Source organism: Mugil cephalus, chromosome 17 (genome assembly GCF_022458985.1).
Source record: "Mugil cephalus isolate CIBA_MC_2020 chromosome 17, CIBA_Mcephalus_1.1, whole genome shotgun sequence".
Classification (NCBI taxonomy): domain Eukaryota; kingdom Metazoa; phylum Chordata; class Actinopteri; order Mugiliformes; family Mugilidae; genus Mugil; species Mugil cephalus.
The window spans coordinates 16,512,963-16,534,379 of NC_061786.1; the positions used below are offsets into that span (position 1 = coordinate 16,512,963).

The following is a 21,417-nucleotide window of genomic DNA, read 5'->3' on the forward strand; positions in this document are numbered from 1 at the left end:
TAAACTGCTGCATCTTCAGTCTGAACTCCACTGATGGTCAAAGAGAAGTCAGAGCCACTTCCACTGCCACTAAACCGAGATGGTGTTCCTGATTCACATTAGCTGACAGAATTTATCAAGAGTTTTGGAGTTTGTCCAGATTTCTGTTGATACCAGTGAAGACATTTTCCACCATTATAACAGGTGGAGGTAACAGCTTGGCTGGTATTACAGGTCAGAGTGACAGTGGATCCTGGAGTAGCTGTCTTTACTGGAGGCTGAGTCACAGTCACCTGACCACTGCATCCTGCAGACAAAAACAAATGATTGATTTCTCAGCAGAAATAAATGAGAGAAAAGGCAGCACATGATGAGTGAAATGTTGCTGAGAGAATGAACCTGTGAAGCAGCAGCAGGCCAGCGTCCAGATGAGGATGGTGATGAGAGTCATGGTGGTTGTGGTTTCTGCTGTGTTGACTGACAGATCTGAGTCCTGCAGTGTTGAACTCACAGGACTATAAACCTTCTCAGTTGACTGGAGGATCAGCTGACCATGCAAAGCCTCCTCTCTATGGAAATGATTTGTCTGCTGTCAACACACTGAAGGCAACCAGGGACACAACATCAGGAGAAATACTCTTTGGATTTAAACCATCTATGATCTGAATGGAACACAAGAAAATATTTACATTACAAACACAACTAAGGATTTAAGGATGAGTTTGTGTTCACTGTGGTTTGTATTTCTACTTTCTAACACTGAATTCATCACAGTGAAGATCATATATAGAGTTTTAGTCATAATTCATCATTTGTTGTAAATCATTTTGATAAAAGTATCATGTACATTTAATCATGTGTCAGCTGATTTAAAATTAGGAATCAATGACATTTCTAAAAGGAGACTGAGGTTTCTCTTCCAGTTGTAGAAAAGTAAAGCTACATTTAAATAATACAATGACTTTTTAAAAATGATTTTAACATCCATGTGATTACACATCATAACACATTCACAAAAGTGTATTTTTCGCTGTGTTATCAGAGAATCAGAGTTTTTTCAGAGGACAGATGTTTGTTCTCAGAGCAGGAGGTTTTTGTACGGCCTCTTAATGAGTTTGTATCACTGTGGTTGACTTTTGGTGGAGGAACCAAACTCACCGTTGACTGTAAGTACCTTTTTCTTTGTAGCTTTTTACTTTTGTAACAATCTTCATTATAATTTGTTAAAATGTGATTGAGTTTATTGATTTTTTGTTGTTGATATTTTTCATTATTTAACAAAACTGATCCAATGTTTTAACTGTGACAAGAAACTTGACAGAGATCAATATTAACTCAGTATATAGTAACTGAAATAATAAAATAAATCATCAGTTTTCTAATATTCTATTTCACGATGAATTTGAATTATTCTCAGTTTAAAAATGTTTTAAATTAACATGTGATCGATGTCAAGTTGTAAGACTCAAAATGTAACATCAGTAGTTTAATGTTATTTTCTTTTATTAATTTTTAACATAGAAACAGTTTTTAGATTAAAGTGTGATGTGGATTTCAGTTAGTGATAAATATCATTTCATCAGTAAATGCAGATCAGCTTGGTGTTCACGCTTCATTCATTTCACATGTAGTTTAAAGGAAGTGAAAGAGACAGATGTCAAAGTTTTAACTGTCTTCACATGAATGTTTGAGCTCTGTCAGTTTAAAGATGGAAAATCATCCCAGAGATGAGTTATTCACTGTCACACATTGTGAAACAGATATGAAGACGTCATCAATGATTATTATTAATTGATGTTTAGGTGACATTTCCACTTGAATCATGAGGCTGATGGTCTGATACTGAGAGAGTCCAACAGCAGCATAAGTTCTTGGGGTTCATTGATAAAATACTAGAAATGTCATCTTCCTTTATTAGCAGCCTTCATCCTGACTCCTTTGTATTTGTGTCTCTCCTCCAGTGGGTGTGGTGCGTCCCACCCTGAGCGTCCTCCCCCCCTCCAGAGAGGAGCTGCAGCAGAGCAGTGCCACACTGGTGTGTCTGGCCAGCGGGGGCTCCCCCTCGACCTGGAGTCTGGGCTGGAAGGTGGGGGGCAGCAGCAGGTCCTCGGGGTGTCCCGCAGCGTGGAGGTCCTGGGGGGGGACGGCCACTACAGCTGGAGCAGCTCCCTGAGCCTCACTGCAGACCAGTGGAGGAAGGCGGGCTCAGTGAGCTGTGAGGCCAGTCTGAATGGACAGAGCCCTGTCACTCAAACCCTGGAGCCTGACCGCTGCTCAGAGTAGAGCTTCAGCAACACTTCCTGTCTGGAAATGATGCTTCTGATACTTTCATCAAGCTGCACATCTTCTCTCTTCTGATATTTGCTCAACACGCGACCGTCCTTTCATTTCTACACGATTCTGCTCTTTAACAATTATTATAAAAATGCTGATGAAATTTCATGCGCATGAAAGAATAAACTGACATTTAATAAAATCACCATCTTTGTCATTTATTTCAATATTATTTACACACACACTTAATATAATAAATGTGACTTTTGTAGCAGTTGTCCTGAGGATCTAAGAGGTCTACTGTAGAGGTAGAGGAGAGGAAGAGAAGTTCTCAGCTGTGTTAAAAGTAGTGCTGAGGTCTAAAAGAATTCCAATGTCACCATTAGCAGAGTCTGAGGACAGAAATAGATCATGGAAACTGACAGAAAAGAAGATTATGTGTTGAATGTGAGACAGAGACACGAGCACAGAGAAAAAAAAAGTGTTTCCATTACTCAAAAAAAATTATAATGGTGGCAACAAATTTGATTTGAAGTATTGATGACTTAATATTTAGAAGATTGAAAATTTTACATCAATATACAAGTTTCAGATTTTTTTTGTTTTTGACATGGAAGCAAAATAAATTATATTGGGTATAAATAGTGTTTATATGTGAGTGTAAATGTGTGTTTAGTTCTTGGTGAGGTTACTGTCAGCTCTGTGTTCAGTGGTCTGTGTCAGAGTCTCTTCCTCTTCAGCAGCTGCAGTCGGTTCCTGCTGTAACAGCTCAGAGTCTCTGCAGTCTGACTGAGGGAGGTTTTTGTACGACGACAAATCACTGTGTGAACACACCACCGCTGTGGTAACTCTGACAGTAGTAAACTGCTGCATCTTCAGTCTGAACTCCACTGATGGTCAAAGAGAAGTCAGAACCACTTCCACTGCCACTAAACCGATCTGGTGTTCCTGATTTAAGTGTGCTCACTAAATATATCAGGAGCTTTGGAGTTTGTCCAGATTTCTGCTGATACCAGGACATAGCCTGATCTCCATCACTATATGTGTAAACATCCTGGCTGGTCTTACAGGTCATAGTGAGAGTGGATCCTGGAGTAAATGTCTTTACTGGAGGCTGAGTCACAGTCACCTGACCACTGCATCCTGCAGACAAAAACAAATGATTGATTTCTCAGCAGAAATAAATGAGAGAAAAGGCAGCACATGATGAGTGAAATGTTGCTGAGAGAATGAACCTGTGAAGCAGCAGCAGGCCAGCGTCCAGATGAGGATGGTGATGAGAGTCATGGTGGTTGTGGTTTCTGCTGTGTTGACTGACAGATCTGAGTCCTGCAGTGTTGAACTCACAGGACTATAAACCTTCTCAGTTGACTGGAGGATCAGCTGACCATGCAAAGCCTCCTCTCTATGGAAATCATTTCTCTGCTCTCAACACACTGAAGGCAACCAGGGACACAACATCAGGAGAAATAGTCTTTGGATTTAAACCATCTATGATCTGAATGAAACACAAGAAAATATTTACATTACAAACACAACTAAGGATTTAAGGATGAGTTTGTGTTCAATGTGGTTTGTATTTCTACTTTCTAACATTCATTTCATCAGAGTGAAGATCATATATAGTGTTTTAGTCATAATTCATCATTTCTTGTAAATCATTGTGATAAAAGTATCATGTACATTTAATCATGTGTCAGCTGATTTAAAATTAGGAATCAATTACATTTCTAAAAGGAGACCGAGGTTTCTCTTTCAGTTGTAGAAAAAAGTAATACTATGACTTTTTAAAAATGATTTCAACATCCATGTGATTACACATCATAACACATTCACAAAAGTGTATTTTTTGCTGTGTTATCAGAAGAATCAGAGTTTTTTCAGAGGACAGATGTTTGTTCTCAGAGCAGGAGGTTTTTGTACGGCCTCTTGATGAGTTTGTATCACTGTGGTACACTTTTGGTGGAGGAACCAAACTCACCGTTGACTGTAAGTACCTTTTTCTTGGTAGCTTTTTACTTTTATAACTTTTTTTCTCATATTTAGTGAAAATGTGATCGAGTTCATTGATTTTTTGTTGTTGATATTTTTCATTATTTAACAAAAATGATCCAACGTTTTAACTGTGACAAGAAACTTGACAGAGATTAGTATTAACTCAGTATATAGAAACTGAAAATAAAAATAAATCATTAGTTTTCTGATATTCTATTTCACGATGACTTTGAATTATTCTCTGTTTAAAATGTGTTAAATTAACATGTGACTGATGTCAAGTTGTAAGACTCAAAATGTAACATCAGTAGTTTAATGTTATTTTCTTTTATTCATTTTTAACATAGAAACAGTTTTTAGATCAACGTGTGATGTGGATTTCAGTTAGTGATAAATATCATTTCATCAGTAAATGCAGATCAGCTTGGTGTTCACGCTTCATTCATTTCACATGTAGTTGAAAGGAAGTGAAAGAGACAGATGTCAAAGTTTTAACTGTCTTCACATGAATGTTTGAGCTCTGTCAGTTTAAAGATGGAAAATCATCCCAGAGATGAGTTATTCACTGTCACACATTGTGAAACAGATATGAAGACGTCATCAATGATTAATATTAATTGATGTTTTAGTGACATTTCCACTTGAATCATGAGGCTGATGGTCTGATACTGAGAGATTTATGAGTCCAACAGCAGCACAAGTTGTTGTGGTTCATTGATAAAGCACTAGAAATGTCATCTTCCTTTATTAGCAGCCTTCATCCTGACTCCTTTGTATTTGTGTCTCTACTCCAGTGGGTGTGGTGCGTCCCACCCTGAGCGTCCTCCCCCCCTCCAGAGAGGAGCTGCAGCAGAGCAGTGCCACACTGGTGTGTCTGGCCAGCGGGGGCTCCCCCTCGACCTGGAGTCTGGGCTGGAAGGTGGGGGGCAGCAGCAGGTCCTCGGGGGTGTCCCGCAGCGTGGAGGTCCTGGGGGGGGACGGCCACTACAGCTGGAGCAGCTCCCTGAGCCTCACTGCATACCAGTGGAGGAAGGCGGGCTCAGTGAGCTGTGAAGCCAGTCTGAATGGACAGAGCCCTGTCACTCAAACCCTGGAGCCTGACCGCTGCTCAGAGTAGAGCTTCAGCAACACTTCCTGTCTGGAAATGATGCTTCTGATACTTTCATCAAGCTGCACATCTTCTCTCTTCTCATATTTGCTCAACACGCGACCGTCCTTTCATTTCTACACGATTCTGCTCTTTAACAATTATTGTAAAAATGCTGATAAAATTTCATGCACATGAAAGAATAAACAGACATTTAATAAAATCAAAAACTTTGTCATTTATATCAATATCATTTTCACTCACACTTAATATAATAAATATGACATTTGTAGCAGTTGTGCTGAGGATCTAAGAGGTCTACAGTAGAGGTAGAGGAGAGGAAGAGAAGTTCTCAGCCGTATTAAAAGTATTGCTGAGGTCTAAAAGAATTCAAATGTCTCCATTAGCAGAGTCTGAGGACAGAAATAGATCATGGAAACTGACACAAAAGAAGTTCATGTGTTGAATGTGGGACAGAGACACGAGCACAGAGAGAAAAAAAGTGTTTCCATTACTCAAAATAAAATTATAATGGTGGCAACAAATGTTCATTGTCTGATAATACAATTTAAATCATCATATGATGCAGGTCTGTGTTTGATCCCCATTTGGAGACTTTAACAAGATAAACTACCTGGTTGATGGCTTCATATTTTGAAGATTGAAAATTTTATCATTATAAAAGTTTCAGATTTTTTTTTTTTTTTTTTTTGGCTGCAAGCAAAATGAATTATATTGGGTATAAATAGTGTTTATATGTGTTTGTAAATGTGTGTTTAGTGTTTGGTGAGGTTACTGTCAGCTCTGTGTTCAGTGGTCTGTGTCAGAGTCTCTTCCTCTTCAGCAGCTGCAGTCGGTTCCTGCTGTAACAGCTCAGAGTCTCTGCAGTCTGACTGAGGGAGGTTTTTGTACGACGACAAATCACTGTGTGAACACATTACTGTGTTCACTCTGACAGTAGTAAACTGCTGCATCTTCAGTCTGAACTCCTCTGATGGTCAAAGCAGCGTTCGCTCCATCACTTGTACCAGAAAATCTAGAAGAAAACTCACTTGTTGGATTTTTACCCAGTTTGATGACCAACTTTGGAGCTTGTTCAGGTTTCTGCTGATACCAGTGTACATTAGTATCTCCATCTGACCACACATAAGCTTTTGGGTTGATTTTACAGCTCATAGTGACAGTGGATCCTGGAGTAAATGTCTCTACTGGAGGCTGAGTCACAGTCACCTGACCACTGCATCCTGCAGACAAAAACAAATGATTGATTTCTCAGCAGAAATAAATGAGAGAAAAGGCAGCACATGATGAGTGAAATGTTGCTGAGAGAATGAACCTGTGAAGCAGCAGCAGGCCAGCGTCCAGATGAGGATGGTGATGAGAGTCATGGTGGTTGTGGTTTCTGCTGTGTTGACTGACAGATCTGAGTCCTGCAGTGTTGAACTCACAGGACTATAAACCTTCTCAGTTGACTGGAGGATCAGCTGACCATGCAAAGCCTCCTCTCTATGGAAATCATTTCTCTGCTCTCAACACACTGAAGGCAACCAGGGACACAACATCAGGAGAAATAGTCTTTGGATTTAAACCATCTATGATCTGAATGGAACACAAGAAAATATTTACATCACAAATTCTGCTGGAGATTAGTGTCACTGTGGTTGGTTCATGTCTCAATCCTTCACTTTTTACTCATCTATCATTAAAACACAGTATTTATCAATATATAGGAGGGAAATTAAGTCTCTCATTTGTTACATCATTTCTGATATTTCCTGCATTAAATTTAAAGCTGTGTATTGAAAAAGTGTCAGTGAATTTCTTTAATTTTATTTAGACACATAGTGTTTCTGCTTGATGACTCTAGTGTTGTCACTGTGTGAACTCACCACCATGATGGGCACCAAGACGGTATTAATCTCCAGCATCTTCAGTCTATACTCCACTGATGGTTGAAGTGTACTGAGAACCAGATCTATTTTCAGTGTGAGTGCATGAAAACAGTTCAGAGTCTCTGTGACACAAGAACTTAAACTCTGAGCAGCAGTGATGCAGAAAAATCATGCAAAACACATTTGAAGGAGGCAAACACACATCTGTTGTAATGAAAGAGAGAAAGCAGAGGTGGTGTGAGGTGACAGTTCATCTCCTCCTGAGGATCATTCAACCATCACATTCAGACATGTTCATTTACATTTAAATGTTGTTTCTCTTCATGACAAACATTTTATTTTCTACGTTTATAGTCTTTCTCCTGACTGTGTCTTCATTAACAGGTGCTCAGCATCATCTGCTGGTAAACTGGATCAACACTAGTCTGAGTCTGAACTGTAACACGATTTAGCTCAGAGACACAAGTTGTTAGTTTAGAGTAAAGACCAGAAAGAGGATCAACCATCCAGCATGTCTCTAAATGTGAGAAAATCTACCGTTAAACTCCTCTGAATCTCACTGATTAATGTCAGGTTTGTTGAATCTGAACAAAATCTGAAGTCTCCACAGTTTATCTACAACTTGACAGAGAAACATTAATCTGTGTGTAGCTGCTGCTTGACTGTTTACTATCTCAGGTTTAATGCTGCCATGAATCAAGATATTAGATAACAGACCAAACACATTTCACCATTGTATTGTCTAAAATACAAAAACCTTTGCCTTGTCCACAAAATCTTGCACAGCACAGCTCCTCCCTCTCTTTACTCACTCAAAATCCAACAAAAAATAGTAATAAGCAAAACCACAAGAGGGACCGGAGGCCTGTTAGCCCCCGTCAGAAAAAGCAGATTTGTTCAACTATCCTTCTCTGTCAGATCAACTCAGGACTGGAGCTCATGACCTACTCAAATTGGAGACATACGTACCTACTCCACATTCACTGCTCACCTTAAAACATGGCTTGACTCACACGCTGCTTTATATTAAATAAGTGAGGACAGAGCCGGCCCAAGCCTCCATGGGCCCTAAACACAATTAGATTTTGCTGTATTTCTGCCAGTAATACTGATTGTTGATCATGCACACACCTACTTTAAAGTCATTGCAGCTCTGATTGTCCTATTGTCAGTCTGACATGTCTTCTCACATGTATGTGTTACATGCTGAAATTACGCTGTTTCAGGTGTAATGAAGTTTATTTCTGTTGCAGCTCCACAGCATGCACAGTCAAAACTACTGTGTATAAGTTAAAATACACAAACATCATAAATTTTGGTTCATTACTTTTGGTTTCAACAAAACTGCAACAATACTTTCTAGTGCAACAATAAAGTGCAACAACAAATAAAATCACTTAGATATATAAAGAATAATAACAGACTCAACTGTACAAAATCGACAGAATAAAATAAAATATCAAGCAAATACTTTACCCTTGTATGGTATTCGGGTCAAAATGACCCGTTTCAGATTATTAAAAGAAGAAAAATGGTACAAGGAGACATTTTGTCGGCCTGAAACTCAAAGGCCTTAGCTTATTTTCTGTGATAAACATGTATAAAGAAATAAACAAACAAACAAAATAAATAGCACACATGCTACTATACCCCACACATTTACATCCTTCATATGGTCTTCGGGTTATTTTGACCTGCTGTCACAGAGACACACAGAAACATGCCCACACACACACACACACACACACACACACACACACACAGCACATAGAGCAATTTTTAGAGCCACAATGCCTCTGAAGAGCTTCCATGTATTCAGATTTGACAACCAGGAATCAAGAACTGGTAGACGACGGGGGGACAAGTTGGCAGCAATCTGCACTGTGTGGGACCAGTGGGTGGACCGGCTTCCCTGTCTTTATAATCCTGGGCCCATTGTAACTGTGGACGAACGGCTTGTGGGGTTTTGAGACCGCTGCCCTTTCAGGCAGTATATGCCCTCAAAACCAGCAAGGTATGGCATCAAAATCTGGGCTGCCTGTGATGCTGTTTCATCTTATGCATGGAACATGCAAATTTATACAGGGAAGCTGGAAGGAGGAGCTGCTGAAAGAAACCAGGGGACACAAGTGGTGCTAGATATGTCATAAGGTCTCAGTGGCCACAACATTACCTGTGACATTTTTTTTTTTACATCGTACAGCCTGGGACAGGAGCTTCCCAAAAGAAAGCTGACAATGGTTGGAACAGTCCAGAAAAACAGGATGGAGCTTCCACCTGAGGTTCAAACTGTGAAGAAAAGGCCAGTCCATTCCTCCAAATTCATGTTCACAGCCAACACTGCCCTGGTATCTTACATACCAAAAAAAGGAAAAAATGTGGTGCTCATGAGCACTCTACACAGGGATGGAGCAGTAAGTAGTAGAGTGGACCGTAAGCCAGAGGTCATACTTGACTACAATGCTTGCCTTATGACAAAAAGAGTAGTCACGCTTCCATTGTTAATTGTGTTCTAGTAGAGACTGATTGCAATCATTAAACATGTATGTTATTTCAATTGTTTGAAAATGAGATAAAGACAACATATGTTAGTGGTTATCAAGTAAAATTTTATGTTAGAATTGTTTTTAACACCCTAAATATGTCCCAGGTCAATTTGACTCGAAGAATATCAAAAGGGTCCTAAAAGTGAAGACCATACACGGGATAAATAGTGACATAAATGAACAGTTACTTGTAACAAGGTAACAAACAAATGATGGAAATAAACCTTTAAATTTGATGCTGTAGCTCAGTATTCTATGTTAATAGGAAACACCATATTATCGAACTCTTTATATGATCTTCAGCTGTTTATCCTCTAGTTGTGATATAAATGACGGAGGAAAACTCTACCCCTCACTCTTTTCTGGGTGGAGTTTGCATGTTCTCCCTGTGTCTGTGTGGGTTCTCTAACTGGTGATTCTACATCGTCTAAATAGTTGTCTGTCTTTGTGTGACAACCCTGAGATAGACTGTAAACAAAAGTTAAAACTTAAACATAACTTTGATCCTCCTCTCAATGTAATTGAATCACATGTGGTTTAAAATATCATATATGAGCAACTTTTTCTTGTATTGTTAAATGAGGAGATCTTAGTGATTTCCAAATTGATCGATCATGAATTGAATGAAGTTGTTTGTGTTGTGTGTTTAGTGCTTGGTGAGGTTACTGTCAGCTCTGTGTTCACTGGTCTGTGTCAGAGTCTCTTCCTCTTCAGCAGCTGCAGTCGGTTCCTGCTGTAACAGCTCAGAGTCTCTGCAGTCTGACTGAGGGAGGTTTTTGTACGACGGCAAATCACTGTGTGAACACAACAGCACTGTTAATATAATGGTAACTCTGACAGTAGTAAACTGCTGCATCTTCAGCCTGAACTCCACTGATGGTCAAAGAGAAGTCAGAGTTGCTTCCACTGCCACTAAACCGATCTGGTGTTCCTGATTGACGTGTGCTTCCATAATATATCAGGAGCTTTGGAGTTTGTCCAGATTTCTGTTGATACCAGGACATAAGCTGATTACCACTATATGTGACAACATCCTGGCTGGTCTTACAGGTCATAGTGACAGTGGATCCTGGAGTAGATGTCTCTACTGGAGGCTGAGTCACAGTCACCTGACCACTGCATCCTGCAGACAAAAACAAATGATTGATTTCTCAGCAGAAATTAATGAGAGAAAAGGCAGCACATGATGAGTGAAATGTTGCTGAGAGAATGAACCTGTGAAGCAGCAGCAGGCCAGCGTCCAGATGAGGATGGTGATGAGAGTCATGGTGGTTGTGGTTTCTGCTGTGTTGACTGACAGATCTGAGTCCTGCAGTGTTGAACTCACACGACTATAAACCTTCTCAGTTGACTGGAGGATCAGCTGACCATGCAAAGCCTCCTCTCTATGGAAATCATTTCTCTGCTCTCAACACACTGAAGGCAACCAGGGACACAACATCAGGAGAAATACTCTTTGGATTTAAACCATTTATGATCTGAATGGAACACAAGAAAATATTTACATTACAAACACAACTAAGGATTTAAGGATGAGTTTGTGTTCACTGTGGTTTGTATTTCTACTTTCTAACATTCAATTCATCAGAGTGAAGATCATAAATAGAGTTTAAGTCATAATTCATCATTTCTTGTAAATCATTGCGATAAAAGTATCATGTACATTTAATCATGTGTCAGCTGATTTAAAATTAGGAATCAATGACATTTCTAAAAGGAGACTGAGGTTTCTCTTTCAGTTGTAGAAAAGTAAAGCTACATTTAAATCATACAATGACTTTTTAAAAATGATTTCAACATCCATGTGATTACACATCATAACACATTCACAAAAGTGTATTTTTTGCTGTGTTATCAGAAGAATCAGAGTTTTTTCAGAGGACAGATGTTTGTTTGCAGAGCAGGAGGTTTTTGTACGGCCTCTTAATGAGTTTGTATCACTGTGGTGGACTTTTGGTGGAGGAACCAAACTCACCGTTGACTGTAAGTACCTTTTTCTTTGTAGCTTTTTACTTTTATAACTTTTTTTCTCATATTTAGTGAAAATGTGATCGAGTTCATTGATTTTTTGTTGTTGATATTTTTCATTATTTAACAAAACTGATCCAACGTTTTAACTGTGACAGGAAACTTGACAGAGATTAATATTAACTCAGTATATAGTAACTGAAATGTTAAAATAAATAATTAGTTTTCTAATATTCTATTTAACGATGACTTTGAATTATTCTCTGTTTAACAATGTTTTAAATTAACATGTGATCGATGTCAAGTTGTAAGACTCAAAACGTAACATCAGTAGTTTAATGTTATTTTCTTTCATTCATTTTTAACATAGAAACAGTTTTTAGATTAAAGTGTGATGTGGATTTCAGTTAGTGATAAATATCATTTCATCAGTTAATGCAGATCAGCTTGGTGTTCACGCTTCATTCATTTCACATGTAGTTTAAAGGAAGTGAAAGAGACAGATGTCAAAGTTTTAACTGTGTTCACATGAATGTTTGAGCTCTGTCAGTTTAAAGATGGAAAATCATCCCAGAGATGCGTTATTCACTATCACACATTGTGAAACAGATATGAAGACGTCATCAATGATTAATATTAATTGATGTTTTAGTGACATTTCCACTTGAATCATGAGGCTGATGGTCTGATACTGAGAGATTTATGAGTCCAACAGCAGCACAAGTTCTTGTGGTTCATTGATAAAATACTAGAAATGTCATCTTCCTTTATTAGCAGCCTTCATCCTGACTCCTTTGTATTTGTGTGTCTCCTCCAGTGGGTGTGGTGCGTCCCACCCTGAGCGTCCTCCCCCCCTCCAGAGAGGAGCTGCAGCAGAGCAGTGCCACACTGGTGTGTCTGGCCAGCGGGGGCTTCCCCTCGACCTGGAGTCTGGACTGGAAGGTGGGGGGCAGCAGCATGTCCTCGGGGGTGTCCCGCAGCGTGGAGGTCCTGGGGGGGGACGGCCACTACAGCTGGAGCAGCTCCCTGAGCCTCACTGCAGACCAGTGGAGGAAGGCGGGCTCAGTGAGCTGTGAGGCCAGTCTGAATGGACAGAGCCCTGTCACTCAAACCCTGGAGCCTGACCGCTGCTCAGAGTAGAGCTTCAGTGACACTTCCTGTCTGGAAATGATGCTTCTGATACTTTCATCAAGCTGCACATCTTCTCTCTTCTGATATTTGCTCAACACGCGACCGTCCTTTCATTTCTCCACGATTCTGCTTTTTAACAATTATCGTAAAAATGCTGATAAAATTTCATGCACATGAAAGAATAAACTGATATTTCATAAAATCATCATCTTTGTCATTTATTTCAATATTATTTACACACACACTTAATGTAATAGATGTGACTTTTGTAGCAGTTGTGCTGAGGATCTGAAAGGTCTACTGTAGAGTTAGAGGAGAGGAAGAGAAGTTCTCAGCCGTATTAAAAGTAGTGTTGAGGTCTAAAAGAATTCAAATGTCTCCATTAGCAGAGTCTGAGGACAGAAATAGATCATGGAAACTTTCAGAAAAGAAGATTATGTGTTGAATGTGAGACAGAGACAAGAGCAAAGACAAAAAAAGTGTTTCCATTTCTCTAATTAAAATTATGATGGTCGCAACAAATGTTCAATGTCTCATAATAAAAGGTAAATCATCATATGATGCTGGTCTGTGTTTGATCCCCATTTGGAGACTTTAACAAGATAAACTACCTGGTTGATGGCTTCATATTTAGATGACTGAAAATTTTACATCATTATACAAGTTTCAGATTTTTTTTAATAATGTTTGTATGTGAGTGTAAATGTGTGTTAAGTGCTTGGTGAGGTTACTGTCAACTCTGTGTTCAGTGGTCTGTGTCAGAGTCTCTTCTTCTTCAGCAGCTGCAGTCGGTTCCTGCTGTAATAGCTCAGAGTCTCTGCAGTCTGACTGAGGGAGGTTTTTGTACGACGACAAATCACTGTGTGAACACCAAAGCACTGTTTATCGAATGAAGACTCTGACAGTAGTAAACTGCTGCATCTTCAGTCTGAACTCCACTGATGGTCAAAGAGAAGTCAGAGTTTCTTCCACTGCCACTAAACCGATCTGGTGTTCCTGATGCACGTGTGCTTCCATATTTAATCAGGAGCTTTGGAGGTTGTCCAGATTTCTGCTGATACCAGAACATACACTGACCACTACTACTACCACTACTACAACTTCCTACATTTTGGCTGGTCTTACAGGTCATAATGACAGTGGATCCTGGAGTAGATGTCTCTACTGGAGGCTGAGTCACAGTCACCTGACCACTGCATCCTGCAGACAAAAACAAATGATTGATTTCTCAGCAGAAATTAATGAGAGAAAAGGCAGCACATGATGAGTGAAATGTTGTTGAGAGAATGAACCTGTGAAGCAGCAGCAGGCCAGCGTCCAGATGAGGATGGTGATGAGAGTCATGGTGGTTGTGGTTTCTGCTGTGTTGACTGACAGATCTGAGTCCTGCAGTGTTGAACTCACAGGACTATAAACCTTCTCAGTTGACTGGAGGATCAGCTGACCATGCAAAGCCTCCTCTCTATGGAAATGATTTGTCTGCTGTCAACACACTGAAGGCAACCAGGGACACAACATCAGGAGAAATACTCTTTGGATTTAATCCATCTATGATCTGAATGGAACACAAGAAAATATTTAAATTACAAACACAACTAAGGATTTAAGGATGAGTTTGTGTTCACTGTGGTTTGTATTTCTACTTTCTAACATCCAATTCATCAGAGTGAAGATCATATATAGAGTTTAAGTCATAATTCATCATTTATTGTAAATCATTGTGATAAAAGTATCATGTACATTTAATCATGTGTCAGCTGATTTAAAATCAGGAATCAATGACATTTCTAAAAGGAGACTGAGGTTTCTCTTTCAGTTGTAGAAAGTAATGGTACATTTAAATAATACAATGACTTTTTAAAAATGATTTCAACATCCATGTGATTACACATCATAACACATTCACAAAAGTGTATTTTTTGCTGTGTTATCAGAAGAATCAGAGTTTTTTCAGAGGACAGATGTTTGTTCTCAGAGCAGGAGGTTTTTGTACGGCCTCTTGATGAGTTTGTATCGCTGTGGTGGACTTTTGGTGGAGGAACCAAACTCATCATTCACTGTAAGTACCTGAATTTTCTCATTTCTATCATATAAAATATTTTTTAAAACACTGTTTCTGAATGTGATGAAATAAGAATTTTTTCGGTGTAGTTTAGATGTTTTAAATAATTTCCTGTTTTATTAACTGTAGGAAAATGAATACTGGTATAAAAAGAGAACAGAAATATAATACAGTATAGTAACATAATATTCATGTAGTATTGTAAATGATGTTGAAGTTCAATATTTGTCAAATAACTAGTGCTTTCCAGCATTTTATTTGTAATTAAACATTTGATTCATAAACTGTCGTTGTTCAATTTATCAGTGTTGAAATCCAACATTAAAAAACTCAAATATGATTTATATTCCAATTTAATTTCTAAAATTGATATAAAATAAAATAATAATATAAAATAATGAATATAAATTCATAAGAGTGTCTTGAAATAAACAAGTGAGTTTCTCTGTGAATCCACTTTACCGTTAGTTTGAGTTTCCACTTCATTGGTTTGGTTCAGTGCTGAGAAGGAAGTGAAACAGACAGATGACAGTCCTCTAACTGAGTCCACACATTTTAGTTTCAGCATAGAGTTTATTTACCGTCTACTGTCTTCACATTTACACCTTAGATATAGTGAATATTTTCATGTCGGACTAATTGAAGATGTGAGAAACTGTGGAAGATTCAGACTTTAAACCATCAAAGTGGATAAAGTTATTTTCTATGACTGAAATCCTTTCTCTTGCTCCCATTTCTCCTCTGTGTGATCACGGTCTCATTGACACAGCTGATCCACAGAGCTGTTAACCTCTGTCATGGATCATAAGTGTCTCGTGTCCAGCTGTCTGTCCTGCAGTGGAAGTTAATCTGCTCCTTGTGTGTCTCTGCTCTCCTCCAGCTGGCTCCATGGTCAGGCCCTCAGTGTCTCTGCTCTCCCCCACCTCTGAGCAGCTCTCTGGGGGCTCGGCCACGCTGGCCTGCCTGCTGAGCGGCTACTCTCCCCAGGGAGCCGTGGTGAGCTGGGAGGTGGACGGTAGGGAGGTGACAGAGGGGGTCCTGACCAGCTCAGAGGAGGAGAAGAGCGGACGCTACAGCAGCAGCAGCACCCTGAGACTGAGCCGGGAGCGCTGGATGGAAGGAGAGCTGTACTCCTGCAAGGTCTCCCATCATGACCACCAACAGACCCAGTCCCTCCACAGGAGCCAGTGTAAGGGCTAGAGGTGCTGGATGGAGCCCAGGACAGGAGCTCTGTGTGGGGGGGCAGCAGGAACACACCTGTTGTTCTCATCCAATATGAGTTTTAATGTTTGTAGAGGGAAATAAAGCTTCGTGTGACAGACGACAACACTGCTGTAAAGTGTTGGAGGACGACAACAGCTTAGAGAGTCGTGTGTGTAGCTCAGCAGCTGGATGAGAGTGTGATTAATAACTGTCATGTTGATGCTAATAAAGCTTGCTCTGAGAAATAAGATGATGAAGTGTTTGTTCTTTTTGATGGTGAGAGGGAAGATGTTAAAGAGTTCTATAACTTTAACTGATACTAATCTTGGTGGAGGATGACTTGTAATTTGATGAAGTCATTGTTTGAAAAATCTTTCTCCCGGTTGCATTGTTCAAAGTTACTGCATAACACAAACTTAACATCTGCATCCGTTTCAAATTATGAGGCCACTACTGTTTCAGTGGCCATACATACACCATTCATTTATTAATAATGCTCTTATCTTGAAACAACTGCAGGAAGGTGTTGTGGGAAAACTATCAACCTGCATGTTCAGGTTAGCGCTGACTTTATAAGATTAATGTTGGTGTCAATCATACTAATGTGAGTCAGAAAATATCCTTGATGTCTTAATTTTTCTGAAATTTGAAAGTATAATTTGACTCATGGGTCACCGCTGTCATTTCAGTCGCAATGCATTCTGGGTAATAACATCAAATGTTCCCTCTTCTCATTTCGGTCATTTCACTGGTACCACAGTTGTGACTCTACAGCAAGAAAAATGGCGTCTATTCAGCCTTTTCAGTTTGAACCTGAGCACCCCAGAGTTAGTGAGGAGGAAAATACAAATAATGATCAAAAAGATTATTATCATGGGGGTCCTCAGGGTAGAAAGAAAATATGCAGGGTTCCAGGAACCCAGAGAGGTTGAGAACCACTGTCCCAAGGAAAGCATGTCAAGATTAAAAAGAGTAGTAGACTAGAATTGACCCCTGGGGAACCCCACACTCAATTTCATAGGTTCCTGAGGAACAGGTATCCAGACTTATGAAGAAGCTTCAGTCAGAGAGGAAAGAGATGAACCAGTTAAGAACAGAACCAGAGAGGCTTAACAGGTGCCTGAGTCTGTTTATCAAAATGTGACGTTCTAATGTATCAAAGGTGGCGGTTAAATCCAGCAGCACCAACACTGTGAGTTTATAGTTATCTGAATTACATCTGATGTCATTTAAAACCTTTCAAAGGTCTGTCTCTGTACTATGGTTCATCCAAGTTACAGAAAATGAATGAATGAATCTCCTAACACCCTTCATACAATCTCCAACCTTTCCCTCTTCTTCACCTGGTCAAAATAAACTTCATGTGCACTGAGGTGTGGTCTCATTAGTTAAGAGCTAATTAATAACTGAAGTGTAGTGAAGATATTTGTTAGTTTACTCTTCTATATCTGCAGTGTGGACTTCAGTGGACCAGTCGTCCGTGTCAGAGTCTGTTTCAGAAACTCACAGCTGCATCTCAGAGAACAGTGACTGAGGGAGGTTTTTGTACGACTCTATTTCACTGTGTGAACACTGGGCCAGCATACACTCCCATACAGTAGTAATCTCCTGCATCTTCAGCTTTAACTCCTCTGATTGTCAGAGTGAATTCAGGCTGCGATCCACTGCTGCTGAAGTGACTTGGAGTATCAGATTCACGTTCGCTGACTTGATAAAACAGTAGTTTAGGAGGCTGTCCAGGTTTCTGCAGGTACCAACTGAGATCACTATCAACACCTGTACTGGCTGTACAGCTCAGAGAGACCGTCTCCCCTGAACGAACAGACTTTGATGCAGGAGTCTGAGTCACAGATGGACTGGCATCTGATCCTAGACATTTAAAAAAAGAAAAAATACATGTTTTTATTTAATTGACAGTGTGATGTAAAGTAAAACGTTCCACAACAAACCATCAGATCAGATCAACACGTTTCAACTTTCATTTAAAAGCCTGAACTCCAGTCTAACAGAGAACGGCTCATGAAAGAAACACAGTACGTCTCACCTTGAAGTGCGAGCAGCAGCGTGATCAGCAGGAACATCATGGTTCTGATTCATCTCAGTTTCAGAGATGTTTCTCTGGGCTTCGTCTTATTAAACTGCTTCAGGAGCAGTGAAGCACAGCAGTCATTCAAAACACAGCCTGCGTAGTCAAACAGATACCTGTGTCTGAGTGAGGAGGGAAACATGTTTGTCACATGCAAAATGAAATCATCTGTCAGTAGAGTTACATCAGCGACCAGATCAAATGAATCATTTTAAAAAAACCTGTTAAAGTTATTGACAGAGTCTAAATGGACACTGTACAACACTGCACAATGCAATTGTTGTTTAATTTGCAGGTTTGTCATGTCTGAGTTTAAAGTGTTTGAAAAAGGTTTTCATACGGTGGCCTGAGGCTTCACTCACTGTGCCGCACTAAACTCATCAAAAACCATGAGTTTAAATTCATTACAACTCCTCAGTGTCTCTGCTTTGGTAAATAAATGTCGATAAGCGATATTATGAAGTTTGATTATTGATCTTGTGAAGAAGATAAAAACTTGAAACTTAAACTTTGATCATTCTCTCACAGGAATTGAATAAGGTGAGATTTAACTTGTCATCTGTGAGCAACTTCAGTGCTTAATCTGGTAATTTCTTTTTTATGTGCGTGTTTTATAAAATAACCATGAATTGAATGAAGTTGTTTGGGTTGTGTGTTTAGTGCTTGGTGAGGTTACTGTCAGCTCTGTGTCAGAGTCTCTTCCTCTTCAGCAGCTGCAGTCGGTTCCTGCTGTAACAGCTCAGAGTCTCTGCAGTCTGACTGAGGGAGGTTTTTGTACGACGACAAATCACTGTGTGAACACATAAGCACTGTTTATTTCATGAGCACTCTGACAGTAGTAAACTGCTGCATCTTCAGTCTGAACTCCACTGATCGTCAAAGCAGCGTTCACTCCATCACTTGTACCAGAAAATCTAGACTTGTTGGATTTTTACCCAGATTGATGACCAACTTTGGAGCTTGTCCTGGTTTCTGCTGATACCAGAATACTCTACTGTCTCCATCTGACCACACATGAGCTTTTGGGTTGATTTTACAGCTCATAGTGACAGTGGATCCTGGAGTAGATGTCTTTACTGGAGGCTGAGTCACAGTCACCTGACCACTGCATCCTGCAGACAAAAACAAATGATTGATTTCTCAGCAGAAATAAATGAGAGAAAAGGCAGCACATGATGAGTGAAATGTTGCTGAGAGAATGAACCTGTGAAGCAGCAGCAGGCCAGCGTCCAGATGAGGATGGTGATGAGAGTCATGGTGGTTGTGGTTTCTGCTGTGTTGACTGACAGATCTGAGTCCTGCAGTGTTGAACTCACAGGACTATAAACCTTCTCAGTTGAGTGGAGGATCAGCTGACCATGCAAAGCCTCCTCTCTATGGAAATCATTTCTCTGCTCTCAACACACTGAAGGCAACCAGGGACACAACATCAGGAGAAATACTCTTTGGATTTAAACCATCTATGATCTGAATGGAACACAAGAAAATATTTACATCACAAACACAACTAAGGATTTAAGGATGAGTTTGTGTTCACTGTGGTTTGTATTTCTACTTTCTAACATTCAATTCATCAGAGTGAAGATCATATATAGAGTTTTAGTCATAATTCATCATTTGTTGTAAAACATTGTGATAAAAGTATCATGTACATTTAATCATGTGTCAGCTGATTTAAATTTAGGAATCAATGACATTTCTAAAAGGAGACTGAGGTTTCTCTTTCAGTTGTAGAAAAGTAAAGTTACATTTAAATCATACAATGACTTTTTAAAAATGATTTCAACATCCATGTGATTACACATCATAACACATTCACAAAAGTGTATTTTTTGCTGTGTTATCAGAAGAATCAGAGTTTTTTCAGAGGACAGATGTTTGTTCTCAGAGCAGGAGGTTTTTGTACGGCCTCTTAATGAGTTTGTATCACTGTGGTGGACTTTTGGTGGAGGAACCAAACTCACGGTTGACTGTAAGTACCTTTTTCGTTGTAGCTTCTTACTTTTGTAACAATCCTTATTATATTTAGTGAGAATGTGATTGAGTTCATTGATTTTTTGTTTTTGCATTTTTCGTTATTTAACAAAACTGATCCAATGTTTTAACTGTGACAAGAAACTGGACAGAGATCAATATTAACTCAGTATATAGTAACTGAAATGATCATAATAAATCATTAGTTTTCTAATATTTTATTTCACGATGACTTTGAATTATTCTCTGTTTAAAATGTTTTAAATTAACATGTGATCGATGTCAAGTTGTAAGACTCAAAACGTAACATCAGTAGTTTAATGTTATTTTCTTTTATCCATTTTTAACATAGAAACAGTTTTTAGATTAAAGTGTGATGTGGATTTCAGTTAGTGATAAATATCATTTCATCAGAAAATGCCGATCACCTTGGTGTTCACGCTTCATTCATTTCACATGTTGTTTAAAGGAAGTGAAAGAGACAGATGTCAAAGTTTTAACTGTCTTCACATGAATGTTTGAGCTCTGTCAGTTTAAAGATGGAAAATCATCCCAGAGATGAGTTATTCACTGTCACACATTGTGAAACAGATATGAAGACGTCATCAATGATTAATATTAATTGATGTTTTAGTGACATTTCCACTTGAATCATGAGGCTGATGGTCTGATACTGAGAGATTTATGAGTCCAACAGCGGCACAAGTTCTTGTGGTTCATTGATAAATTACTAGAAATGTCATCTTCCTTTATTAGCAGCCTTCATCCTGACTCCTTTGTATTTGTGTCTCTCCTCCAGTGGGTGTGGTGCGTCCCACCCTGAGCGTCCTCCCCCCCTCCAGAGAGGAGCTGCAGCAGAGCAGTGCCACACTGGTGTGTCTGGCCAGCGGGGGCTCCCCCTCGACCTGGAGTCTGGGCTGGAAGGTGGGGGGCAGCAGCAGGTCCTCGGGGGTGTCCCGCAGCGTGGAGGTCCTGGGGGGGGACGGCCACTACAGCTGGAGCAGCTCCCTGAGCCTCACTGCAGACCAGTGGAGGAAGGCGGGCTCAGTGAGCTGTGAGGCCAGTCTGAATGGACAGAGCCCTGTCACTCAAACCCTGGAGCCTGACCGCTGCTCAGAGTAGAGCTTCAGCAACTCTTCCTGTCTGGAAATGATGCTTCTGATACTTTCATCAAGCTGCACATCTTCTCTCTTCTCATATTTGCTCAACACGCGACCGTC

General features: G+C 39.7%; 1 pseudogene and 4 gene segments (V, D, J or C); 1 reads left to right on the forward strand and 4 right to left on the reverse strand.

Moving 5' to 3' along the window:
• Window positions 1–3,540, reverse strand: part of LOC125024126 — a 79,427-nt gene extending 75,887 nt beyond the window's left edge. The window contains 2 exon segments of the V gene segment in view: window positions 3,084–3,396; window positions 3,489–3,540. Of these exon segments, the coding sequence occupies window positions 3,084–3,396; window positions 3,489–3,540 (365 nt within the window).
• A 7,024-nt stretch (window positions 3,541–10,564) lies between these two features.
• LOC125024142 lies at window positions 10,565–11,175 on the reverse strand. The segment is given in 2 exon segments: window positions 10,565–10,896; window positions 10,989–11,175. Coding segments are annotated over 2 exon segments (384 nt in total).
• A 4,143-nt stretch (window positions 11,176–15,318) lies between these two features.
• LOC125024140 lies at window positions 15,319–16,385 on the forward strand. The segment is given in 1 exon segment: window positions 15,319–16,385. A coding segment is annotated over 1 exon segment (312 nt).
• Window positions 16,386–17,695: 1,310 nt separating this feature from the next.
• LOC125024139 lies at window positions 17,696–18,308 on the reverse strand. The segment is given in 2 exon segments: window positions 17,696–18,006; window positions 18,182–18,308. Coding segments are annotated over 2 exon segments (351 nt in total).
• A 451-nt stretch (window positions 18,309–18,759) lies between these two features.
• On the reverse strand, window positions 18,760–19,479 carry LOC125024134 (annotated as a pseudogene).
• Between the last annotated feature and the right edge of the window lie 1,938 nt (window positions 19,480–21,417).